The sequence below is a fragment of the Sus scrofa genome, chromosome 1 (genome assembly GCF_054392235.1).
Source record: "Sus scrofa isolate SSC_HxYL_T2T_F1_AM1 chromosome 1, Sscrofa_HxYL_maternal_Yorkshire_Landrace_v2.0, whole genome shotgun sequence".
NCBI lineage: Eukaryota > Metazoa > Chordata > Mammalia > Artiodactyla > Suidae > Sus > Sus scrofa.
This window is the reverse complement of record NC_139383.1, coordinates 177040306-177067430: the sequence shown is the minus strand read 5'-3', so window position 1 is coordinate 177067430 and position 27125 is coordinate 177040306. Positions and strand designations below refer to the sequence as shown.

The window sequence follows — 27125 nt, the reverse complement described above, 5'->3', positions numbered from 1 at the left end:
CCCAGTTTAAGCACCCTCTTCCATGACATCTGCCCTGCCCTCCTCTCTCAGGGACAGCCTCCATCCCATTTGCTGCTGGGCCCATGTGGCCTTCATCTCTGTGTTTCCAGATCCTGGACAAGGGCCCAGATAGACCACAATGTCCCTTCCCCAGGGACACAAAGGTCTGAGTCTGAGGATCTGCACCGGCTGCCCTTTCAGGATTCCCTCCCACCCTCCCTACCCCATCCAGCCCTCAACATTGCCCTCCAGCTTCCTTCTTTGCTGGGAAGGACAACCTCCCCCAGCATCTTCACTCGCCTTCTTTTCCTTCCTAGGTTGGTTGTCGGCGCTCCACTGGAAACCAATGGCCACCAGAAGACGGGAGACGTGTACAAATGTCCAGTGACCCAAGGGAACTGCACCAAGCTCAACCTGGGTAACTCGGGCTGCTGGCCTCTCCACAAGCCGTTGTTGGGGGTGGGGAGGGCTCTAAAGCATGTCCACACCCACGGTCACACTGGCTCCCCAGGGCTACCCTGAAAGATAGCCTGGCTACCTCCCCTGGCTACCCCGCTGCTCTTGCCCTGCCCATTTTACAGATGAGGAAACTGAGACCAGAGAGAGGAAGCAACTTTCCCACAGTCACACAGCTTGTCAGGCTGGCCAGGAGTCACACCCAGGTTTCCAGTGTCCCAGGCCATTGCTCTTTCTGACTTATCCACCAATCCTCAACACAGTGGAGCAGAAACATTTCCTATCTTTTCTGATTTTGAAATACTGGCAACAATAGCTGACATTTGTGTATCTTACATACTGTCTACAACGTGCCAGGCACTGGTTTCAGCACTTTTAGGTATTTTGACTCATTTAATCCCGACAACCCCATGAGGGTGTCTGCCTGGGGTCACCCAGCTCCCCTGGGACTCCAACCCAGGACTCCAACCCAGACAGTCTGCAGCCACACTTCAACCACTACATGTGCTGCCTTTCTGAAATGACAGCCTCATTCCTCACTGAAGAGCTTGGGGCACCCGGAGAGGTTGGGAGGAGCCTCAAGGCCTTCCAAGCCCTTGTTAATCTCTGTGTGCGCCTGTGTGCACAGCGTGTGTCCGCGAAGACACACACACCCCTCCTCTAAAGCTCTCTGCTTTGTGCTAAAGGGCAGACAGTGGCCAGGCCATTGCTTTGTTTTCAGAGGGGAGCCAAAGTCCTATTTGGACTGAGAAGTCTCAATTTCAGGACTGGCCTCCTCCAAGGCAGGACCCTGGGTCTCCCTCTCTTCAGGGAGGGAAGCCTCCATCCCAGACCTGGGGGGTGGGGCTCCTTGGGGAGGCCATGGAGGGTGGGGAAGAGCAGGGCCTGGTAGGGGGAGATGGCAGAGCTTCAAGAGATAAGCAGATGGATGAAAAGGCCACATCAAAGAGAAAGCCTGAGAACCCAGATCCCCAGGGCAGCCAGCTGGCCCAGCACGTGATGCTGGACACTCCCGCTGGCTACATCTGTGTCAGCACCGCGGGTGGGAGGTTCAAACCCCAGCACAGTCGGAGCCCAGACTTCAATGACGAAATGGTCTAGGGCGGGTGGGATGATGGATCCCAGTCATCACTTTCCTGAGAGCTCAGGCTCCTGAACGGCTGAGCTGGATTCTCCTTCCAGCTGCACAGTTTCCTCACTGTGTCCAGGGGGAGCACATGTCCTCTCTCAGAGCTTCTGTTCACTCGGGTGTGACCCTAGGATACATTCCAGATCTAATATGTCCCCCAACCTTTCACGAGCACCTCGTATGTGCCAAGCACAACGCTCATTACTGGAGATGCAGCAGAGAATGAGGATCCCAGGACTCTGCTGGAAAGGCACTCTAGTGAGTCGGCAAACTCGAAGCAGGTTCATCTCAAGTAGGGATGGATGCTGTGTAATAAACCAGGTGTTGTGATAAGAGAGGCTGGGTGGGGAGGAGGCAGGGAGCAGGTGCTACCTTAGCAAGGTGGTCAGGAAGGCTTCCCTGAGCAGGTAACTTTTGAACAAAGATCTGTCTGATGGTGAGATGGAGTCAGGTGGGACCAGTGCATTCTAGACAGAGGAGAAGCAAGTGCAAAGGTCCTGTGGTAGGAATGAACTTGTTTTGTTGAAGAACGGAAAGAAGGGCTGTGTGGCTGGGGCAGAGGGAACTAGGGGGGAGGTGTGCACATGAACCTTGGGGCCTGGGTCCCCGAGAAGAGCTCCTGGTTCAGGTAAGGACCCAGACACAGGAGGTCATCATTTAGTTTTCTCTGATTTCCAATGTGGATTTGATTTCCCTACAAAGGAAGCAGAGTCTCTGCTAGCAGTTGGAGACATGAAGCCATCAGACCCTGGAGAACATTCCTGAAATGGAGCTGATGCTGGGAGGCAGTGGGCAGCATGGTGGGTGGGGCCAAGGCAAAGTACCAGTCAGAAAGCACCTCCTTTGAGGGGAGTTTCTTTCCCTCCCCATGAGGAAGCAGTTTATCCCCATGGTGGAAAATGCAAGGCAGGGAACCTGAGTCCTGGGTTTTCCTAAGGTCTTTCCAGGCTCTGAGCTCCTCTGAGCTGGGAATATTCTTTCCTCTCTCCAAGGAAGTGGGTGTCAATCATTCACACCTCAGTGTTGAAAAGTCTACCTACCACTGGCATTGGTGCTTCCTTCCCAACACCTGGATGAAGTCAGGGTTTTAATGAGGGGCAGGGGCTCGGGAGAGGCTGTGTGACGTTGGAAGACAGGTCCTGTGTGAGGAGAGGCTTGTGCCCCAGACCCTCACACAGACCCACCGAGAAAGGTGCTAGTGTCTCCTGGTCACAGAGGGGAGGTTAGCGATTGCTCCAAATTCGCAAGCAGCAGAAGCTACCCTGGAACCTGAGTCTTTCTTACTCCGATGCCAGGGTCTTCCCTGCCATACCGTCTGCTTCCTGGCCCACAGTTTCACTGAAGCCCTCAGTCACTGAGACAAGGAGGGAAGAGAGGGGACAGGGTGAGGTGAAGGATCCATCCCTTAAAAAAATGGAGGGCAGAATTCACCAAGCCGTCGAGGGGAAGTGGGAGCTTCCTCTCCAGACTTCTCACTGCATCCCTCTGCCGCCCCAGCCCTACCATCAGACGGGGAAACTCAGGGTGTAACACTGAACATCCCAGGTTCAAGTCCCCATGCTATCCTTTACCAGCAATTGACTTTATAGAAGCCACTAACCCCCTGTGCACCCTAACTTTCTCCTCTGTAAAATGGAAATGGTGACCCCCAGGCCTCCCAGGACCAAGGTCTGATGAGCAAAGGTCTGATGGTGAGATGGAGTCAGGTGGGACCAGAGCATTCCAGGCAGAGGAGAAGCCAGTGCCCCTAGAGGAGGTCCTGGGACAGCAGGCATGGGCGGCACTTTGCAAAGGATAAGGCACCGTAAAAACACTGGGGTTCTTACTATTATTTTCCCTCTGGCTTGTTTGGACAGACAAAACAGAAAACAATCCAGGCACTCGTGGCACAGCCAAGAGGGGCTGGATTTCAAAAGGAGCCTTACTACAAACTGAAGGAAACCAAGGGGAAAAAACAACAAACACAGCTGCCCCCACCCCCAGCCCACAATACAGTCAAGCTTCTGAAGTTCAGACCTCTGCCATATGGGCCCCAGATCCTGGGCCCCCGAGGGCAGGCCAACTCTTGACACTGCCAGTCGCCAGCAAAGCTGAATGCTCCTTAAAGGTCACTCCCATCACTTCCCTCCGCCCAAGCAGAGCAGACATCTAGATCCTGCTCACAGTGGATGAGGGCTGCTTGCGCTGGGCTTAACGAAATGGCCAACTCACTTCCCCCTAAATACTTACCCCTAGTGCACGCATGCGTGCACATACATGCACGCACACGCACACACCAGCACACGTCTGGGGAATTCACTCCCTTCCCTTGGGTGCCTGACAGAATGAGCTAATGAAACCTTCCCCAATGTAATTTGCTTAGTAATTCAAACTGCCACGACCCTCTCCCTCCACCGCATTGGCTGATAATCCTGCCCCTGAATCTCTCTCTGGGGACGAGCCACAGAATGACGTTTTTGGGCAAGACCTTGTGCCTATAGCAGGCTCTCGTGAAGCTGGCTCTTTGCTCCCTGTGAGAAAGCATCTGCTCTCACGTGTCACTTTTTCAGCTGAACAGAGTATCTGACCCTGAGAGAGCTAGGCCAGGGACTGGTAAGTTTTTTTCTTTCTTTTTTTTTTTTTTTTTTGTCTTTTTGCTATTTCTTTGGGCCTCTCCCGCGGCATATGGAGGTTCCCAGGCTAGGGGTAGAATCGGAGCTGTAGCCCCCGGCCTACTCCAGAGCCACAGCAACGCGGGATACGAGCCGCGTCTGCAACCTACACCACAGCTCAAGGCAACGCCGGATCGTTAACCCACTGAGCAAGGGCAGGGACCAAACCCTCAACCTCATGGTTCCTAGTCGGATTTGTTAACCACTGCGCCACGACGGGAACTCCGGGACTGGTAAGTTTTGATAGCAGGTCGGCTTGAAGAAAAATGTGGAGGAGACCCCACATAGATGCGCCGACCTCAGCAGGTGCCCTGGTATGTGTGGGGTGGGACACAGCGGGATGGCTGGAGGAGGAAAAGCTCTAGACTAGGAGGTGGAAGGCTCTGCCATGTGCTTCCTGTGTGACTTTGGGCAGCTTGTTTGGCCTCTCTGAAACTCATAGTTCTCATCTCCCAGAGTTGAGAGGAAGTGATTAGGTGGAATCTGGGCAAGGTCTTGGTAAACCGTGAAGGGCTGGCCCACAGGTGAGTGGGGCGTCCAGAGAGGCAGGGGAATCAGGGAGGACCCTGCCTGGTACTTACTGCCTCGGGCCCTTCTGGCGGCCAGCAGCAGCAGCAGACCCTGGGCAGAGGGTGAGCATGAGGGGAGCTGCAGGCTGAGCTTCTCCTTCCCATTCCAGGAAGGGTCACCCTATCCAACGTGTCTGAGAGAAAGGACAACATGCGTCTCGGCCTGAGCCTGGCCACCAACCCCAAGGACAACAGCTTCCTGGTAAGTGCCCCTTGCCCACCCCCTCTCCAAGCCCCAGCCCTTCCTGCCCCCTGAGCCCTCTCAGGGACCATGAGGGGCTTGGGGTGGCTGAGCATGTCCACCCACCAGGCTGCCTGTTCCTATGCCTGGGGAGTAGCCCTCCCCTGGCTTCTTGCCTGTGCCATTCAACCTGTTGTGCCCTAAACTTTTGGGGGGACAGTTCAGGCAGGAAAAAGGATTGAGCCCTTTTGTGCACAGTCCCTCTGGGGGGGCAGGGGAGTGTGAGGCAGACAGCCTGAAAGGGAACAAGAATACATAAAGATATTTAACAGTCCAATCGGGGGGGCCTATCTCTTCCTTTGGGGAACCAGATTTCTAAGGCACAGGTCAAATCTCTGCTCCAGATTTTTTTTTTTCCTCTTTAGAGGCACACCCACAGCATATGGAGGTTCCCAGGCGAGGGGCTGAATCGGAGCTTCAGATGCCGCCTTACACCACAGCCGCAGCAGTGCTGTGGGATCTGAGCCACATCTGTGACTACACCATAGCTCACGGCAATGCCAGATCTTTAACCCACTGAGCAAGGCCAGGAATCGAACCCACATCCTCATGGATACTAGTTGGGTCCATTACTGCTGAGTCACGATGGGAACTCTGCTGCTCCAGATTTGACCTTAGAGACAGGACGCATCACACACCTTGAGAAGACTTTGAGGGGAAGCCATAAATGAGCAAACGCAGATTTACTACCACCGAGGGGACGATACAGAGTGACGGGCCACCTGGACTGTACAGGCTCAGATGGGAAGGCTTCCTGGAGGAGATTTCTGTTTTGTTTTGAAAGAGGAGACTAGTCTTAGCAAGGAAGAAAGAGAAGGGGGTACTTGCACTGAGGTGGTAGAGACAATCATTCATTTAAACTCTTGCTGGGTCACTTGCAACGTGTGAGCCCCATGCCAGGCACTGGGGATTCAGCTGTCAGCAGAGTGCCTGCCTTCCTGGAGCTCGCATTCTGGTTGAGGGAGAGACAGTAAGCAAATGAGCAATGCGAACATGATGTTGGGTCAGAAAGGCAGCAGCAGCCAGCCCGGCTGAGAGGCCTCTGCACCCCACCCAGGTGAGCATATACAAGCTTTGCACACAGTGGGCAAATGTGGGGGGCGTGATGGATTGGTGCTGCCTGACCCTTGCTACCATGTTCAAGTGACCACAAGTGTGGGTGGTGCTGGGACTGATAGTTCCTAGAAACAGCTGCAAGAGAAGATTTCAGAGGAAAAATTATCCCAGAAAGCCCAATGACATGCACCACTCATTTTAAGATGGGAGAGCTTGTATCACTCTCTGTTCTTGTCATCAGTTCATTTCTGTTGACAGATGAGACATCTTGGGTATGGAGCAGCAACCACCAGTGCAGTGAGATGACTGGGAGGCTCAGAAACTTGAGGAGGGCATAGTGGCTCTGCCAGGGAATGTCCCAAGGTGCCTCAGTGTGTGGTTGTCCCACAGCCCTCATCATCCCCAACCAAGGGCAACAGGACCCCTGGCCCTGTCCACACATACTTGACAGGGACTTCGGTCTGAATCCCTCTCCCCGCTGAGGCTTCTCGTCATACTCTTACTAACTTGATTTCACCTACTTCACAGGATGGAATGAAGGTCCAAGAGGGATGGTATGATACAGCCCCTGGGCCTTTGTGTGTAGGTTAAGACCCTAGTTTATAAGTAGCAACTTTTTTAACTCATTCACTCATCCATTCATCCATTCACTCATCAGCCCATCCCCCAACCAAATGACCATTCCTCTAGTCATCTATCCATTCATCCATTCACTCACCTACCCATCTGTCTGCATATTAATCCACTCCCTTATCCTCCTATCTAATCATCCATCTTTCCATCCCTCCCTACAGCCATCCAACCCTGCACCTACCCATCCATCCATCATCCATTCATGCATATACCATCCATCCATCCACCCATCAATCCATCATCCACCACCCATCCATCATCCATCCATCCATCCATCAATCCATCATCTATCTATCACCCATCCATCATTCCATCATCCATCAATCATCCATCCATCCATCATCCATCCATCTATCAATCCATCATCCATTTATCACCCATCCATTCATCTATCCATCCATCTACCCATTCATCTAATCCAGCCATCATCCATCAATCCATCATCCATCTGTCACTCATCCATTCATCCAACTATCCATCCACTAATTCATCTATAACCCATCCATCCATCATTCTTCTATCATGCAGCCATTGTCCATCATTACTCTCCCATTATTCATTCTTCCCTACTTCCAAAAATAATTTACAGACGCTTCAACAAAGAACACAGATAAAACAAAAACTTTTAAATCTGAGTACAAAAAAAAAAAGCTAATTAAAGAAAGGGATTGTAAATGGAATAGTTACTCTTCCAAACTAAAGGAAATTACAGCACAAAAAATTTAGTCCTGGGCGTCTCAGGAACAGAACAATAATGGAGCCATAAAGCTGGGCCTTCACTTTTTTCTTAATGACACTAACTCTGAGAGGGACTCATCAATCAGTCTTTAAATGAGGGGCTGACCTCAATGTTTTGGTAGCAAATTTCAGACGAAGAGCAGAGATACTCTTTTTCCTTTCCCTAGTAAGAGCCATGGGCATGTTATAGGGACCCTATCCCGGAAGTTTGCCCAGTAATGACCATCAGGTTACCTCTTCAGAAAGACCCTCGAAGGGTCCACTCTCAGATGATAGGGCTTTCCCGGATCTCACGTGGTAGGTGGGGTGGACATGCAAGGCGAAGCAGAGTCACAACTCAGATGATGGGGTGAAGAATGGGACCCTTGAAAATACAGCAGAGGACTCTAAGGTTAGTTTTCCTCCATGGCACCTGAAACCAAGGGAACTGTACGTGTTACAGCCAGAGAGAATTCAGTTAGACTCAAAGAAGACCCTCTAAATGCTAGGACTACCAGCACTCAGAGGATGTCTGTCTTGGGTGGTACAGTTGGGGCTGGGCCAAAGGCTATTGGGGCTGGACTCTCCCTGAGCCCCCTCCCCACTGACTGGGGGGCCATGCTTGCTTCACAGGCCTGCAGCCCCCTCTGGTCTCATGAGTGTGGGAGTTCCTACTACACCACAGGAATGTGTTCCCGAGTCAACTCCAACTTCAGGTTCTCCAAGACCGTGGCCCCAGCTCTTCAAAGTAAGTGGCTTCAAATCTGCAGACTTGGGCTGAGTGACCAACAGTCCATGGGAGGCTCTGAGCTCTGATCACCACTTTCCCGTGGCTACAAAGCAGAACTTGGACTCTAGCCCCGCCCTGCTCCAGCTCTCTGGGTAACCTGTGGGTAATCCTGGTCGACCCTCTGCCACAGAGTGATGGCGGGGGCAGCTGTGCTAAGATAATGAAGGCCATCCTAGCAGCCAGAGGGGCTCACCTCCAACCCACCCTGAGTGAGGATGAGGTTGCTGGGCTACCATCTCAGCAAGCAACCTGTGCACTGCACAGTTCTGGGGACATAGTTCACTTAGACTCCTGTGTGAATGGTGCAGGGTTACGTAGTGCAGTTGCCTTGTGGGTGGAGAGCCAAGGAGAAAGGAACATCTAATTGGTGTTCCTGGACATGAGAAAGCTCGGCCAGCTTTCCCAGAGCCTCATGGAATATAAAGCCTCACACTCACCCCCCACCTGCCAGGAAAATCTAGGGAAATAACGCTCAGACCTTGCCTCCCGCAAGCCCAGACTGCTTGGCTCCGAGCCTCACTATTTCCTGTGGGCTAAATACCATCGCCTGAGCAGCTGCTGCCCATTTTATTGAGGGTGAGGGGATTAGCACCTCTGGCTAGAGGCAGCTTCCCTCCAAACAACAGAGCCCAGACAGAGATGGGAAGGTGGGACCTGGGGGAGGGAGGAGGAGGTGCCAGTCCAGCAGGGGCTAGAAGGTGGTCCTCTTAGGGACAGGGAGGAGGTGCTGGTTCTATTCTCACAAAAATGACAGAAGGAAAGGCAGAGGCAGTGCCAGAGCTGGGGAGGAGGCCTGCAAGCAGTCATGTAAAGTATGCCAAGGGATGGTCACCCCCTAGGGTGGCTCTTTCCTCTGGACCAAGGTGTGACCATCTCGGCCTCCAGAACCTCCTGTGGTGGAGGCCTCCTCGCCCTGCTGACCAGTAGCAGTGCCCCAGGAGCTCAGCAGATCCAGATCCTAGGGCATCCTCCCCCACACCAACATCATGGAGGCTCTAGTTCAGCAGGTCTGAGATAAGCCCCAAGGTGTGTGTACCTGTGCGCGTATGCATGCTACTGCATGTGTGTTTCAGAGGCCTGGTCAGCCATGTTTAGGAGCCACAGAGCTAAAGCAAGGTTCTTCCTAAAAGGTCTTAAAAAGAAAAAATTGAAATCATAAGAAAGAAATCAGTGCTAATAAATGCATTCTTTTTTTTTTTCCTTTGTCTTTTTAGGGCTGCACCAGTGGCATATGGAGGTTCCCAGGCTAGGGGTCAAAACAAAGCTGTAGCTGCCAGACTACACCACTACTCACAGCAATGCCAGATCCTTAACCCACGGAGCAAGGCCAGGGATTGAACCTGTGTCCTCATGGATGCTAGTCAAATTTGTTTCTGCTGAGCCACGACGGGAACTCCCTTTTTTCTTTCTTTTTCTTTTTCTTTTTTCTTTTTTTTTTTTTTGTCTTTAATACATGCATTCTACTAATAAAACTGGCTTTAAAAATAAAAGAAACCTGGTCCTTACCACTACATTGGAAACCCCTCCTAATCAAGGAGTTTCCATCTGTCTTCTTGAAGATGCCCACACCACGTGCTGCTGCTCCATCAAGTGGCAGGTGCTCTGTCCACAGGTGACAGCCTCAGCCACACTGCAGAGGACAAAGCTATCAGGCGCCATCAGCCTGGAGGTTTAGGGCCATCACATGCTACAGGGGGCATGCAGATGGGACCCGAGTGTCCACACAGCGTCTCCTAAAGCACAGATGACTGTGAGCATCTGAGTCACCCAAACACGTCTAAAGTGCTCTCCCAAACACAAAGCCTGTGTGGGGTACCTGAGCTCAAAGCCACTACCTTCCTCTCCTGGTGAGCACTGACATCAACATACTGTCGCAGTAGTTACTGGAATGGTTAATTCACAAAGGCCACTGCTGTACTGGCAAAAAGTAGACTTGAAAGCAGTGGTGAAAATTCTCCGGTAAAAATATGCAGATGCCCAATATTTCAATGTGATATAGCATATATATATCATATTGTAGCATAAACTATTTCAAAGTAACCCTAACTGAAACAGAAAGAAATTATTTAGATGCTAAAATAAGTTTTTTACTTTTGTTATAATACCAATATTACATTAGTTTTTTGGTTGGTTACTATTATTCATGTTCATTTGGTATTAATATTACAAATGTATAGAGAAACCTTTAGGCTCAGAGCAGAGATAAAGGCACAAGAGCATGACCTATTGATGTCATTGCCATGGTAACAAAGTGGTTTGGTTAAAAAAAAAAACTAAAAGGAGGATCAGCTAAGATTCTTGAGCACTTACTTGTGCTCAGCCCTAGAAGCATCATCTCGTTAATTGCTCATGGCAATCCCCTGCTATATTATGACTCTTTTACAGAAGAGAAAACTGATGCCAAAATGTTAAGTGACTTGCCCAGGGTCAAAGCCAGGAGTCAAACAGTCTGATGCCAGATTGTACATTCTTAGCCATTTACACTGCGGCTCTCTCCTAAGCAGTGAAACCCATTCAGTTGGGCTGAAAGTGGTAAATACCAGCCTGCGCATTACAGTAAAATAAACAATAACGAGGTACTGATATGGGCAGTGCTGGCTGCCTCCCAAACATTGAGCAGTTGACGGTGGTCAGTCCCTCATGAGGAGCAGAAACAGTCGGGCTTAATTTATGTTTTGTTTAGACAGCCAGTACAGAGCAGCGGAGCAAAGCCAGGAATTTCTGGGCTCCTCGTTCATGTTGCCCAAATAAATGTTGAGCGTGAGGATGGCTCCCAGTCCAGGGTTCCTTGGATGGTCATCCAGAGAATCAGAGATTTGCAGATGCTGGCTCCCTAGGTAGCTGTGACTGTGTCCCTGTTTCCCAGGGTGCCAGACTTACATGGACATCGTCATTGTCCTGGATGGCTCCAATAGCATCTACCCCTGGGTGGAGGTTCAGCACTTCCTCATCAACATCCTGAAGAAGTTCTACATTGGCCCTGGGCAGATCCAGGTGAGCACGACTGGCACTCTTTCCTCCTCCAAATAGGGCCCCCAACAGCCCTTGGCAAAAATGCTGCTTTGGGGTGTAGGGGAACATCTTTGCATGTGCTGGGAAGGTGCAGGTGAAAGGGCCAGCATGGAGGCCCTGCAACCCAAGAGACCCACTGGGCACTCAAAGGCATGTGGGAGAGGCATGGGTCAAACACTGTCTTGTAGGATAGACAGCATCTACTAAGAAAAACTGGATCAGCCAGGACACTCGGGAGAAGGAAGGCAGGGAAGGTTGAAGAGGCGCTAGAATGCTGCTGGGTGAGACACAGGGGAGAATTAGACATCTTGACCTTGGAGAAGAACCTGGGGAGGAAGTCATAGCTGCCAGTAGGTATCTGAAATGCTGCCTTATTAGTGAGGGGGTTAGATTTATTCTGTATTTTTTTGGAAGGCCAAAATAAGACCAGTAAGTGAAGGGACACGGTGGTGGATTTCAAGTCAATCTAAGAGATTATTTTGTAACAATTAGAGCTGTTCAAAAGGGAGTGGGTTTTCTCATGAAGTAATACATGATCTCACCACTGGGAGATCTTCCTTGAGGGTATGGTGTGTGAAAGTCCAGCATTGGAAATGCACTTGTACGGAATAAAGTCTGCGGGCCCATCCAATAGAAACAGTTTATCATTCTAGTCCATACCATAGGTCTTTAAGGTTTTGGCTTATTTTGAACCAAACCGAATATTTCAAACTTCTTTTCCAAATTTGAAAGAATCTAAGTTCCAGACTTTGGTGAACGATGCCCTCTACCTATGCTGTTCTTAAGATTTTAGGCTTCAATTCTATGCACAATTTTTGTCTTTTTATTTATTTATTTATTTATTTATTTATTTATTTATTTTATTTTTTATTTTTTTTGGTCTTTTTGTCTTTGTTGTTGTTGTTGTTGTTGTTGCTATTTCTTGGGCCGCTCCCGCGGCATATGAAGGTTCCCAGGCTAGGGGTCGAATCGGAGCTGTAGCCACCGGCCTACGCCAGAGCCACAGCAACGCAGGATCCGAGCCGCGTCTGCAACCTACACCACAGCTCACGGCAACGCCGGGTCGTTAACCCACTGAGCAAGGGCAGGGACCGAACCCGCAACCTCATGGTTCCTAGTCGGATTCGTTAACCACTGTGCCACAACAGGAACTCCAGTCTTTTTAAACAAGAAACTTAATCTGCTGGGCCTTTCTTTCCATCATCGTCTTCTCTCTGGATGTGCCCCTCCCATTTGTTTCACCAGGCCGTCCATTCATTCCCAGAACTTTGCAGAACCTGCTTCCCTTCCTACTAGTTCCTCTCCCTTGGGAAGGTCCTCAGCCTCCTCACTCCTGAACAGTCCCAGAGAGATGACTTCAGGGAGCCTCACCACCAGAGGGCCAGCCCTCAGGGGTCAAGATGTTGCCCTCTCCTCTGATTCACAGGTTGGAGTTGTTCAGTACGGAGAAGATGTGGTCCATGAATTTCACCTCAATGACTACCGGTCTGTAAAAGATGTGGTGGAAGCTGCCAGCCACATCGAGCAGAGAGGAGGAACAGAGACCCGGACGGCATTTGGCATTGAATTTGCTCGGTAAAAAAGAAAAATTAATGTTTCTAAATCTCAGATACCATTCTAGTTTTCTGTTGCTATGTAGCAACCCCCCACAAAGTTGAGTGTCTTAAGAGGCTGTCATTAATTAATCCCTCAAAGTTCTGGGCATTGGGCTGGGCTCAGCTGGTCAGTTCTGTCTTATGTTCTCTCATGTGGTTGAAGTCCAGTGTCAACTGGAGCCTTTGTCATTTGAAGGTTCGACTGGATTGGACATCCAGATTGTCACACTCACATGGCCGGCAGTGGATGCGGGCTGTTAGCTGGGAGCTCAGCTGATGCTGGCAATCTGAGCACACACACATGGCCGTGTGGCTTGGCTTGCTAACTGTATGGCAGGTGGACTTTGAGAGGAAGAATCCTAAGAGCAAGTTTTCTAAGAAACCCACGCAGGAACTCTGAGACTGCTTGTGACCTAGCTGCAGAGGCCCCAGAATATAAATTCTGCCACTGACTCTTGATTGAACAGGTCACTGAAGCCACCCCAGGCTCAAGGGGAAGAGAATTTAACTTTCCTCCCTTGGTGGAGGAATGTCAAAGTCGCATTACAGAAGAGCATTTGGGGGTTGGAGGATATTTCTGCAGCCAACTTTGGGACATACATTCTACTACAGAGATGCAGTAAAAAGTATGTGAGTTGGGAGTTACCGCTGTGGCATAGTGGGTTAAGAATCTGACTGCAGCAGCTCGGGTTGCTGGCAGAGGCTAGAATTCGACCTCTGGCCCCACTCAGTGGTTTAAAGGATCTGGCATTGCTGTACCTGTGGCTTGGATTCAATCCCTGGCCCAGGAACGTCCGTATGCCAGGGGTGCAGCCACTTAAAAAAAAAAAAAAAGTGTGTGTGTTGTATGAGACAAGAATCTTCTTGAGGGGTGTTTGTCCTCAGTGGAATGTGAAGAACATAGTTAAACATGCTGAGATTATAGACTAATGAAGCTGGTTCCCTCAACATCCCACCAAAACTTAGTTAACAATAATGAACACTATCTCTAGGCTTCCAGACAGTGAGTTACGCGCTTATTCCTATGCCTCTGCCATCACTCAGAACACTGTGCTCATCCCCACTGAAATCAGAGAATGATTTTCAAGGCAGTTTCCCAAGATCTTTCCAGCTGTGGCTTACACTCCTAAGATGACCATGTCCAAGGCATTTAGATGTTAAATGTATATATTTTACACCTACAGATGTAAGCTCTGCTGTGTTCACTGAGACCACAGTCCCATAACGTTATAATCCCACCTCACATGGGGCTAGTCAATGTGTTTAACAGAATTAAATGTGTGAGAGGTATTTAGTAGTAACATGACTTCATCTAATCAAAAGATTTTTTTCCAACTTCACAACTATTTATGATTAAGTTACTGCTCCACCAGCGTATTTCTGTTCGCTGATAAGACTGGCTCAAGCTTTTTTCCTAAAAGAGCATCTTTCTGTGTAAAGACAGCTCTTACTCACCCTCACGAGAAATGGGTCCTTTTGCAGTTTCATCGCCATGATGGTGAGCCCCTGAGACCCCCCAAGCAGACCCCTGAGTAACAGCTGGGGAACAGAGGAAGCCCACGCCCACTGAGCTATCAGTGTGAAGCCAACTGACTCCACAGGGACAGAGCCACAGTTTCTGTCTCATTTCACAGCCCATCTCCCCCAGGCCAAGTATAAGTGTGTGACTTACCTTGTAGTTTGAACCCCTGTGACTCATGAGCACTGCTGAGGTATGCAATCTGCATGTTAAGTGAACTGTGAAACTGAACTTCCCGGCCTGCCAAATCTGGGCCCCAAATTACAATTTTTTTTATTTTATTTTATTTTTTTTTTTTGGCTTTTTAGAGCTGCACCCACGGCACATGGAAGTTCCCAGGCTAGGGGTTGAATCGGAGCTACAGCTGCCAGCCTACGCCACAGCCACAGCAACTCGGGATCCAAGCCGAGTCTGCAACATACACCCCAGCTCGTGGCAATGCTGGATCCCTGACCCACTGAGCAAAGCCAGGGATCGAACTTGCATCCTCAGGGATACTAGTTGGATTCGTTTCCTTTGCTTTTTCAAGGGGAACTCCCAGCCGGTGCCTTTTAAGGTAAAAGGTTTTCCCTCCTTACTCGGCTATTCATAAGGCATGTTTTTCTGTACACCTACTAAAATGCAAAGATCCAGGCCATGGATTGAGGGGTTGTAAGGATGGTAACCCATGCCCACTGGCTTATAGAGGAGCTCTGGTAAACATCAGCCCAACTCACTGAGGATGAGAGAGGGAGGGGCCAGGGAGGACGGCCAAGATGGGGGGTATTTGGCCTGTCCTGGGAAGACCCCAGGATTCTAGTAGGGAGAGTTGGAGAGAAGACATTCCACCAAAGACATTCTGCCCTGATAACGGTGGAGGAGAGGGAAATGGAGGAATGTTTATGTTCAAAGCCATGCTGTAACCATGGTGCACGCTGGGGGGGTAGTGAGCCTGCAGCCACAAAGATTGTGAGAGTGATAACATTGTGCCTAAGACGGGTATGAGTGGCCCCTGAAAGCTCTTGAGGGCAAGAATGTTATGAGATGCTCAATGTGGGTGAATCTGGCAGTCAAGTGTGGCTCTGGGGGGAGGGGTCAGGACAGTGGTATGATTCCACCTTCGTTCATGTAACACTTTTTATTGAGCACCTGCTATGTGCTTCACATTGTTTTAGGCACTAGGGATAGAGATCAGATAAATGCCCTGCCCCTGTGAAGCTGACATTCTAGAGGGTGAGGCAGACAATTAAAAAAAACCCAAAAACTGGAGTTCCCATCACGGCACAGCGGAAACGAGTCTGACTAGTAACCATGAGGTTTCGGGTTCGATCCCTGGCCTTGCTCAATGGGTTGAGGATCCTGGTGTTGCCATGAATTGTGGTGTAGGTGGCAGACATGGCTTGGATCCTGCATTGCTGTGGCTGTGGTGTAGGCTGGCAGCTGTAGCTCCGATTCAACCCCTAGCCTGGGAACCTCCATATGCCGCGGGTGCAGCCCTAAAAGGACAAAAGACAAAAACAAAACAAAACAACACCAACCCACACAAATAGTATAACATGCTAGAGGGCGATACAAGCTACAGGGGTGGGAGTGGGGGGTAGAACCCGGGAAAATGAGTCAGGCAGGTTTGAGAGGGCAGGTATTTAATCAGCATTTGCAGTGTAGTCAGGGAAGGCTTCCGTTTGTTTGAGTGGAGACTCGAAGGAGGTGAGGAAGCTGGTCATGTATGTGCCTGGCGGGAGAGGTTCCTGGAAAGGGGGCAGCTCGGACAAAGGCCTTAAGATAAGAGCATGCCTGGTGGTCCCAGGATCAGCAGGAGGAGGGCGCAGAGGGATCACCAAGGGTCTGCGGGCATTATCAGGACCTGGGATAAATGGGAGCCAGGGCAGCTTTTGAGCAGAAAGGAGATGCAATATGACCTGCTTTTTCCACCAGGTCACAGGCTGGCTTCCAGGTACATGGGACCTGTCCTGAGTATAAAGCTCTTACTGCCCTCTAGGAATTCATAGTCTGATTTACAAAGCAACAAATCCAAGTCTTTTACATAATACAAATTCACTGTTTTAAATCTGATGATTCATGCCAATATTTACACTCTTACAAATTCTTACAGATATTCGCACCATTCTACTCTATGGAAATATGATCCTGAAATTTTCCTTGGCTCCATATGTAATAAAGCCTGTTTTCCGCTTGCCATACTTTTTTTTTCTCATGGAGTTTTACTCCTGGACCTGGTCCTCCAGTGAGGTTGTGGAAGCACCTAGACTCTCCTTTGAGGGACTAGCAGCATTCTTCCTCCACTGAATTAGGCTTAAGTCCAAAATATTCTCTATTAGGTTGAGTGTGCCTCTGCCCCCCTTCAGTCCACACCTCATACTAAAATTAGAGGCGTTTCTTAAGCCAGCATATCCAGAATATCATAGAATAGCTAAGAGAATGGCAGATGGTCTGTTTCTCTTAACTGGTGGTTTAAAGATGCTCTGACCTAAATTATTCCAAGGTTTGTGAATTCTTCAACTTTTAAATCATGCTCATCATCTTGCCGTGTAAAAGATACCTCTGGTAACCAAAGCCTTGGGGCTCCGAGATGGGATTTAACCTGACATTGTGATGCTTAAATTTGTGGGTCAGACCCATGAGGATTCGCTGTAGAGTCTAAGGGTAGCATTCACTTTCAGGTCCTTATTGGAAAATTCAGAACCTTGCAGTCTGAAGGAGAGTTGGCCACACAGGCATCAAGAGCCAGCGGTGGCTCAGAAGCCAGTTTTTCCCACTTCACAGGTTGCCAGCTGCAGGAGTCTCTCCACAGCATGCAAGCCCTCTGGCCCCTGGCTAGAGTGCCCAGCAGGCAAGCCAAGCACCTGCTCCAGCCACCGAAAACAAAATAAAAAGCGAGAAGAGGCACGTTTGTCATCGAATTTGATATTTAATAGTCCCCCAAATAAAATCAAAGTAGTTCTTCTGGGAAAAATCTGAACTTTGTCAGGCTTCATCACACACGTTTTGTGGCTTGGTGTTTTTTAAGTGTTGGTTTGCTCTGGCACATCAGCTTTTCAGAACCTAGGGAAGTGGTTCTCAACTCTGAGGTCCATTGGAACTTGTGGAAAATACCAGGGCCCAGGCCACGCTCCAGAGATTCTGATTTCATGAGTCCAGGAGAAGCCTGGGTATTTTTTTTTTTTTAACTCTCCAGGTGATTCTAATATGTGGCTGGGTTTTCGAACCATGAAATTAGAGCCTCTAAAGGTCTCCACCTGACCCTGAACTCCCCTCCCAGACACACCCCTTCCCCTCTGCTTGCCCAAAACAGCTTAGTCAGGACTCTAGAGGGGCTTTTTAAAGACAAGCAGACTTAAGACCCATTTGAGCAGCTGGCAAAAGAGTAGTCTGGGCTTCTCCATTCAGCTTCTTCTGAGATTCGAGGTCCCAACACCTGTTGGGTTGCCTGGAGGCTTGGCCCTGGCTTCGGAGACTGCCCGGTTCCCGCCTCCCTCTGTGACCCTCCCCCTGTGCTCTGGTTCCAGCTCAGAGGCTTTCCAGAAGGGCGGAAGGAAAGGGGCCAAGAAGGTGATGATTGTCATTACGGATGGGGAGTCCCACGACAGCCCGGACCTGGAGAAAGTGATCCAGCAAAGTGAGAAGGACAACGTGACCAGATATGCTGTGGCCGTGAGTCCCATCCCACCCCTCTTGCCCCTACCCATCTTCTAGAGGCTTTGCCATCAACCCCCTGGGGACTCAGGAGGAGGGGCGTTTTCTGGGCAGTGAACTAGCTATCCAGGCCCTCAAATGGGGCTCTCCTTGCTACACCGTCTCCTAAAAAGCAGTTGAGAATCTTCTTTCTATATTGCCCAGGTTTATCCACAACAGTTGTGGGTATTTTTTTTTCCCTCTGTTGCCAGGGAGGTTCTGAACCCTCAGAAAACTAGGGAAAAACCCCAAGCCTCCCAACACTGAGAACCCCAACTTAGGATGTGGGCTCCAGCCCACCCAGGGTCCAGGGTCATGGGTGTGTGCGGAGGTCTGTGCTATGTCCTGCTTTGTTGCCCCTGCCCCTGTTTTCTGGCAGGTCCTGGGCTACTACAACCGCAGGGGAATCAACCCAGAAGCTTTTCTAAATGAAATCAAGTACATCGCCAGTGACCCGGATGACAAGCACTTTTTCAATGTCACAGACGAGGCAGCCCTGAAGGACATTGTCGATGCCCTGGGGGACAGGATCTTCAGCTTGGAAGGTGAGCGATGCTTCACCGAGAGGGGTCCAAACTCCAGGGCTCAACGCGGCAAGTGAAGCCCCCAGAGCAAAATGCAGCCCCATGGGATGGGATGGTTTTCCCAGTAGTCCTCCCTCAGTGATAAACGCCAACACCTGAGTGGTCCTGTGCTGGCCCTGAGGCTATGCACTTTCCAAACAGCCTTTTACCCTGCAGGAAACTGCAGCTCAGAGGGACCAAAGGACTTGCCAGAGCTCCCACAGCTTGGGAAGGAATTGGGGTTTGAAGGAGGGTTGTCAGATTTAGTAACTGTAAAATACCCTTTTCGTGGCAAACATACTGAAAATCCATTTGTTGTTTATCTGAAATTTGAATTTAACTGAGTGTCTGTATTTTATCTGGCAACCCTAGTTGAGCCCGGGGGAGCCCCTCTCCACAACTGAAATGCTCACTCTGTGTCCCACTGCCTCCCCCACCATGGAGAGAGCTTTTTGCAGGGTTCCCGCAAACGGCTTCTCTCCTTATGCTTCAGACTCCAGAGGTGATTTGCACAGACCTCATTTGCACCTTATATTGCCATAGAGGGGCCCTTGCCATGTATGGGACGATTGCCAAAAGAGATAGAGGCCAGCATCCCATCCCAGAGCCCGAGCAGTCAGCTCTGCATTGGAAATGACGAGCTGCAGACACAGGAAAAGAAAAAAAAAACCTTCATAAATGATGATAAAGGAATACAAAGTGTGAACCTGAGTTTGACACTCACCCTGGAATTAAATAAATCAGCGCATTTATTCTTGAAACAGTGGCCTTGCGTGACGAGAACATTGGCTCCTCTGACACGCTGCAGGGAGGGGCTTTCAGCACACATGGGATTCCTTGCACAAATCTGTGGTGGTGACAGGTCTCCCTCCAAAGGGTCGATCGATATTTGGGGACCATCCAGAGGCATCTGGAACCAAATCTGGTGACTAGTAGGAATGCACAAAGTGGGAAATTCCATTTCTTGCCAAAAATGTAGACTGTTTCTTTCCATGCACTTTTCTGGATCTTTCCCCCATTTTGACAGTCTTACAGTAAGCGTGCCCTGTGTCCTAAGCCTTTTTCAGAAGGGAAAAGGGCTACTAATAATAAACCTACATGGCCACCAGGAAGGTGCCTGCTGCTGGGGCAGATGAGCTCAGACTCCCCGGGGCCCCTCTCACCTCGCTAAGGGTGCTTCATGCCACAGGCACTGGGGATTGAGCTGCAGGTCTGTCTGGGCTAAGAAATCAGGTGCAGCGCTGACAACTTTCTATCCCTGCTTCAGGCACGAATAAGAACGAAACCTCCTTCGGGCTGGAGATGTCTCAAACGGGCTTTTCCTCTCACGTGGTGGAGGTAAGGACGGGTCTAGAGCTGCCCTCCCACCCACACACCCTTCCCAGCTCTCCAGGTTGTTAGCCCGCTGTTCCTGGGTTGTCTTTCTTGGGGTCTCTCTGCCTCGCATGTTCTTTAGCTGGAAGAGGGAAATCAGGTCATCAAACTTATGATAAGCTGTCTCAAGCCCTCCCTCCGCCTAGGACCAAGGGTCCCTTTCAGTCCACAGAGCCTTGTGCAAAAACTAGGCCAAACCACTTGCCTGGGCTCTACTAGTGCCCTGCATGCCTGAGGTAGCCTGTGTGTATAGGCACGGCCCTGCATCAGTGTTGGCAGGGTCTCCAGATGGACCAGATGTGCTCCGGCAGGCGGCCCACATGCGGATTTGGTGTCACATTGCAGAGGTCCCAGGCGGTCATGAGCTGTCACACACATCATGTTGTGTCTGGGGCACATGCTTTCCCTGGTTCTGGTTCTCAAGATGAGGCTGCACCCTCAAGGGACTGCCAGCGGGCCAGAGGCGTCCATACCTGTGAGCTCACTTAGTAAGCAGCTGGGGAGTATAGCCCTGCCTGGAGCACCACACAGGCATCGCCTGTGTGGTCGATAGCAGTACGTGCCCCTATGGGCATGCTTTGGACAGACAGGTGTCCTCTAAGTTGGCATCCATGGCTCCATGGGATTAGACTTATGCCCACCAATTTGCCAGAAAGGCCGGACAGTCCATCCCATGTATGTATCACTTTCATTAACCCACTGAATTCTCCCAACTTCTTTGTGAGGTGGACGGGGCAGGATTCCTTGTTCCCAGTTTCCAGGTAAAGAAGCCGCGTCCCAGGAAGGTTGAGTGACCTAAAGTGACATAAGTGAGAGAAATATTATTCTTACACTCTCCACCCCCAACACAGGCAGCTGGCTCCATGAGAGCGGACGAATCTAAGGGGTTCTGAGTCAGATCCCATATCGGAGGGGCGGGGGACAGATGCATAGCACACAGCAGGCAGATGGACAGAAACTCCACTCACGCTCAGCGTTTCCTGAGCTACATCTGGACTCTCTCATGCCCGCTTGAATATGGCAAGATATAAATATAACTGCCCTATATTGATTGCAGTCATGTAATATGTACAGAGCATTCTAAATTTTTCCAGGAAATTCCTAAATTCCTCTTTCATGCTCAGAAACAGTCCTGCAAAGTCAGCAGGTGCTAACAGTTGTCCCATTTTAAGTGGTCACATCTTTTCAGTGGCTTTTCTGTGCTGATCCCTGTGCTGGACCCCCAGAGGTGCAGAGGTGAGAGCTCGGCCCTCAAGGAATTCTCAGTTTGACAGTAAGGGACCGGGTACCAGGAGGGCTGAGAGCATCCATTTGCACAAGTCAGATGGCAGGTCCTATGCTCTGGCTGGACTAGCCCTAGTCTTCTGACTCTGGGGTCAGGGCTGATTAGAAAATGCAACAAGGAAATTTGATTTCATTAAATCCAATAGGCATTTGTCAGATGCAACTAAGGTAACAAAGGGAAGTGGAAATTATTCTTGCCAAACAGGAGTCAGCTTGCAAACAAGGCACAACAACAGTCCTGAGCTTGGAGAGTAGGATGACAGAAACTGTATACTTCTCCTGGACACAGTGTACAACTTCAGGAGGCCCCCCAGTCCCAATCCATGGAGCCCCTGTGGAGAGCCCCTACTCAATAGAACCACTATGAAATGCTTCCCCTCTAATGCTAATCAAGGCAGCATGTCATTGGGGGCTTACAGAAGGAAAAGCCCAGGCTAGGGGAGGTGGGTGTCAGGGAAGGACCTGGGGAGGCTGGCACTTGGGCAGGTCTTGGAGGACAAGGACTTCAGCAGCTATGGGTTGCATCAAGCAGAAGAGAGGAAGCATAAGACTGGGGGAAGTCTGAGCACAGATGAGGCACCAGTCCTGATGTCAGGGACCATGAGAGAGGGTAGATATCCCTTGGCTCCATCTTCAATCCCGTGGTCATTTTTTGAGCATCTCCCTGAGTGCCAGGCCCTGTGTGAGGCACTAGGCATAAATAAGTAGGTAGAGGTGAAGGTGACATTTCGGCTGACAGTAGCTCAAGATCCTAGTTAGGGAGAAAGACTCTTAAATGGTAAGTTCAGTCTCCTGCTTCTGTTACTGTGATCTGTGGGTGCCCAGGAATCGGGGAACCTAAAGAGAAGGGAGATTAAGACAAGCTTCGGTGATTTGGGGACATTTAGCTGAACTCTGACGAAGGCCCAAGCAGCTGAGTGTGTCAAGCAACATGAATCCTTGCGGGATCAATGGGTCAACCAGTACCCTTAGCTTGTTGTTGAGGTCAAGGTCACATGCCGCCCAATGCAGCTTCTTCCACATGCTCAACTCTCTTTTCCCCTAATCAGAGAGACCCAGGATTAGGTGGTGCCTCTCCCCACCCTGTAGCTACAGTCCCCAGTTCTTCTCTCACCCCATGTCTTGTTTTCAGGTGACAGGCATCTGAAAGTTTTTATCTGATAGGACTTTGAGGGCGATAATGATTACATTTGACTCTGAGACTCTTTAATAAAACTTAAAAAAAAAATTTTTTAATAAATAAAATCCTTCCAAATCCAGAAGAATGGTGCAATGATGGTGGGCCATCTGGCTCTAGGACTGGCCATTGGGTTGCTATTTTAGAGCACAGAAGTCTTTCAGTGCCAGGCTACTGATGCTATCATAACTGGCCACAGCCGTCCTGTCCCTGGGTCACTCAGACCTCTCTGGGGATAGGGGGCCGGAGAGCCCAGACTTTCAACTTTACTCAGAACAGATCCTGAGCCCAAGTGAGTCCATCTCCTGGGGGAGCCCCAGGATCTGTATCCTCTGGCAATGCTCCACAGACAGCCTCAGACAGCTATTTCCTGCCAGTGTACTGAAAGAGTCTTCAGCTGCCCTGGGCCTGCTGAGCTATGTCAGAGGAAAGATCCTTAGTCCCCTGGGGAAGGACCCAGTAGAATGGTCACAGATGGCAGAGGAAAGGCCCAGGGTCTGATCGCCTGGTCTGCTGCCATCCTCCCTAACAAGGAAACCAGCCTTCAAGTTAGGAAGGGTAACAGCCATAAGAGGAAGGAAGGACCAGAGCCCAAGACATTGCCCAGCCCCCAAAAGAGCCAAAGCCCCAGGCCCCAGGCTTTACATCCCAGGTTGATGGCCAAAGGTCAGAGGAGCCCCGGGAAACTCTAGTCCTGATTTGCAAAAAAAGAGAAAGGGGATATTCTGGACACTACTATCAGGAAGACCAGCTATGGATCCCTGACCAAATTTTAAAATGAATCTGTAAGCCAATGGTTCCATTAGCATTCGGAAATGAAGGCAAAGGCCTCTAAGAGCTGGAGTGGCTTCTATTAGTGCTGGCTACCTGCTGAGGTGATGAACTCCCTGTCAAGCTGGGTAACCAAGAAAAAGCTGCATGAATCTGCCAGAAAGCTTGCAGAAGGGATCTATACCTCTTACGGGTCTATAACCCCCATGGGCCACAAGGGGAAGGTGTGGAGGGAGGAAGAAGACCATTAATAATTGATGCCCTGGTGATGGATGGAGCTGCAGGAGTGCCCCCCTCCATGATGGACTCTTCTACACAGCACTCCATAAATCTCCCTAACACCAAATATTTACAGAAGGAAGCAGTTTTACTAGGGTTGATCTCATCTACGCGAGCGGCTTGGCCACTCACCCAAGATGGGAACAGATCGTTTTTCCTTTAAATGACACAGGAGGAGTTCTGATTGTGGTGCAGCGGAAATGAATCCAACTAGGAACCATGAAGTTGCGGGTTTGATCCCTGGCCTCTCTCAGTGGGTTAAGGATCTGGTGTTGTCATGAGCTGTGGTGTATGTTGCAGACGCAGCTCGGATCCAGTGTTGCTGTGGCTCTGGCATAGGCCAGTGGCTACGGCTCCAATTAGACCCCTAGCCTGGGAACCTCCATATGCTACAGGTGTGGCACTCAAAAGACAAAAGACAAAAAAATAAATAAACGACACATGATGGTCCAGCAGGAACCGCCCTCAGTTAGATTTGAAACAGGCCATGGGAGCAAGGACCATTACACCTCCCAGGCAACAGCCCCAGCCTGTACACTTTACACCAGCCCTCATGGGTTTGCAGATGGGATCGCTAAGGTGACTGGCTATTGTGCAAGGTTCTTAGCCGTTGAAGCCTTAAAGTTGTCATCTTTCCTAAGAGTTTTGTACTTGAACTAGTTTTGCATATCTGATTCAGTCAAAAATAAAAGAAACTCATCCATAATGGTGAAATGAGGGGGTGATGCCTGAAGGCTGTAAACCCCTCCTGGGCCCCCTTAGCCCTAAGCGTGGACTCTTGCCCCACCAGCTCTCAGGCAGCCAGTCGGGGCTCTAAGGTCCCCACCCCATGAGGCCAAAACATGGTAGTTGCCATGCTGTTCTGGACTGTTTGTCAGTTGATTCCTGGTGGCAAGAATCACTTCTGGGGCGTTACCTGGTGGTGTAATGGTCAGGACTCGGTGCTTTCACACCTTGCCTGGGGATTCAGTCCCTGGTCTGGAAACTGAGATCCCACATCAAGCTGCTGCATGGCCTGGCCAAAAAAAAGAATCACTTCTGGTTCATCGAGGTCTTCTTAAGCCCAGTCCCATGTCCTCAGGCTGTGCCCTGGTGCCCAGCAGCCCACTCCTGGGCCTTGTTCCAGAACCTGTGAACAGAAATAACCAACCCTCAGGTCTGGAAAGAGCTGTCGAGTGCAGTGTACCCCTTGTCCCCACGCCCCCTCCTCAACAGCCCAGCCACCGGCTTCCAGCACCAGGAGCATTCAGGGGCCTCTTTCCTGTTTCTGGGTCTTTCCTGCCCAACCCCATCTAAACCTCCAGGCACTCATCCCTGCCTGAGGCTCCACTTCGGCTTGTTGAGAACATGACTTCTACTGAGAGAATCTGAGCAACTAGTTAAAGCATAATCCACCCTCTTAATGATGCGTTTGCCTTAAAAGGGGCTCTTGGAAAGAGTCCTGCCCTCTCTAAGGTCACTCTGGTGATGGACAGACAGGTGAGGGAGCCATGGGGGATGCTGGGGGAGGAGGCCAAGGCTCAGTGCCCTCTAGGCGGTCTCCGTGTGCACAGGACCACCAGGGGCCATCTCCACAGCCCTGTGCACAGCCCTCCAGGGCCAAGAACTACTAACATCTGCTGTTCTCATTCCACTATTGCCAGGCAAGAGGGAAGCACCACATGGCTGTGTGGCCTCAGGCAAATCATTTAACCTCTCTGGACCTCAATCTTTGAGCAGATGTCTGAAAACTGTGTGTGGGAATTAAATCTTGAGGCTTGGAACTGGAAGTGTGCATTTTGAGACTTCCTAATAAGTACAGTTTTCTTAAAATCTTTTCCTAACTCCACTATGCACCCACCCCCTCAGCTGGTCTCCACTTCTTGTGAGATCTGATTCTTTGACTCCTGCCTCTCCGGAAGTGCTTTATGGGTGAATGAATGAATGAGAAGAGCTACTGTGTACCCAGTCCTTACTGGCTGCCAAGGATTCAAACTGCTGGTTCTCACAACAAAACTATTTATAGCTGAGGACCCTTAGGCTGGGAGGGGACCAGAGGAGTAGGGAGCTACTTTTCTAAGTTCACACAGCTGGAAGCTTTGGCACTAGAAGTAGATCTCAGGAATGTCTGACACCAGAGGTCAGACTCTAACCCCCAAGCCAAGGATTCTCCACCTGTTGACACCTGGGCTGGGCGGCTTCTTTGCTGCGGGAGTGTCCTGTGCAACGTGATGGGTATTCAGCAGCATCCCTGGCCTCCACCCACCAAAAGCCATAGCAACCCCAGCACCACCCCCACCTGTGATGACCAAAACTCTGTCCAAGCATTATTATGCCAAATATTGCCTGCGGAGCTAAACCACTCACAGCTGGGAACCACTGTTGTAGACTATGTCACTTCCTGTGCTGGGGATGTGGCCCGACCCTGGCCAGAACACACACAGGGGAGCACTCAGCTCAGCAGGGCAGGGCAGATGGTAGCTGAGAGCTGAGAAGGCAGGATCTGATGGTGGGCTGAGATCTAGCAAGTACAGATACAGGTCATCCTAGAGGGCATGGACTTGGCCTTAGACCTTCTGAGGGCCACCAAGCCTGCATCTTCATTTCTGCACAGAGCACCAAGACAGTCAGCTAGTGCTAAGGGTCCATCTGTGCAAGGCCACCCAGGCACAATCTGATCATATCTGGTGGGAGCCCCAGTGGCTTCTTAGGAAAGGAAGCCATAAGTCAGGAGTCCGTGCCAGGCCTGGAGCATGGGTCATTGCTCTTCCCCAGAATGCCCTGCCCTTTGTTTTCCAGCTGGGTTTGCATGTCTGGCTTCTTCTCTCAAAGCTTTGGCTCTATTTTGGCCCCACATCCAGATTTTTTCCAAATTCTTAAACATCTGGCCTCCCCCAGCTGGGAGAAGATTGTGACAACCTAAGACCTGCCTTAGTGGCCTTGGCTTGCCCTCTCAGCCAACCCAATCCTCACAGTGCACCCCATCCCCAGCAGAGGTCTCCCCAGCCCCTAGCAGACCCCATTCAGGAAAGGGCCTTGCCACTTGGAGCACAAGCCTACAGCCACTGCCAGATAGAATGGCACAAGGTGAGAGCCCAGAAGCCCCCACCCCGCCCGGTGCTGCCAAATGCAGAAATCCCTATGGAATCCCCAAGCCCCACATGTGGTGAGTTGGCATCAGATCTCCCCCAGCTGAATCTCAGGTCCCACCAGTTGAACCAGCCCTTCTCAATACATGGCAGAGGCTTCTGGTCATCTGCAAAGCCAGCCAGTCATCTTCAAAGGCCTCCCAGTGAAACAGAGAAGCCTGGTCTGCTATTGCTTTGGAAGCAGAATCCAGGGACTTTAGGGGAAGCAGATGGGTATTTTCTCCTCTGTCCAACCCCCTTCCTGGTTGAAGTCCCAGCCGAGACTCTTGACTTGCTGTGTGACCTTGGGCAACCCCCTTTCCCTCTCTGAACCCCGGGTGCTCATTAGTTTAGGGCAGATAATGAATATCTGTCCTGCTGGTCTCCCACAAATGGGTGACTGGATGAGAAAGGATTCCGCAAAAAATGGAGCACACCCCAAGTGCGAGGAGTGTTGGCAGCGAGTCTCTGAAGCCCTGGCTGGGATCCAGGCCCCAGCCGATTGTCTGACTCTCCCAGGCTGAGGCACA

General features: G+C 50.4%; 1 protein-coding gene across 4 annotated transcripts in view; it reads left to right on the top strand.

Annotated features, from left to right (window-relative positions):
• Window positions 1-27125, top strand: part of ITGA11 (integrin subunit alpha 11) — a 124614-nt gene that overhangs the window by 59338 nt on the left and 38151 nt on the right. For 2 of the 4 annotated variants that reach the window (XM_021100519.2, XM_021100522.2), the window contains exons 3-10: window positions 318-418; window positions 4916-5007; window positions 8086-8200; window positions 11109-11236; window positions 12681-12829; window positions 17875-18019; window positions 18420-18585; window positions 19871-19941. In XM_021100519.2, the coding sequence (XP_020956178.2) occupies window positions 318-418; window positions 4916-5007; window positions 8086-8200; window positions 11109-11236; window positions 12681-12829; window positions 17875-18019; window positions 18420-18585; window positions 19871-19941 (967 nt within the window). Of the gene's footprint in view, window positions 1-317; window positions 419-4076; window positions 4178-4915; window positions 5008-8085; window positions 8201-11108; window positions 11237-12680; window positions 12830-17874; window positions 18020-18419; window positions 18586-19870; window positions 19942-27125 lie in introns of those variants that run through there. The other 2 variants (XM_084979167.1, XM_084979169.1) reach the window with 1 other exon arrangement.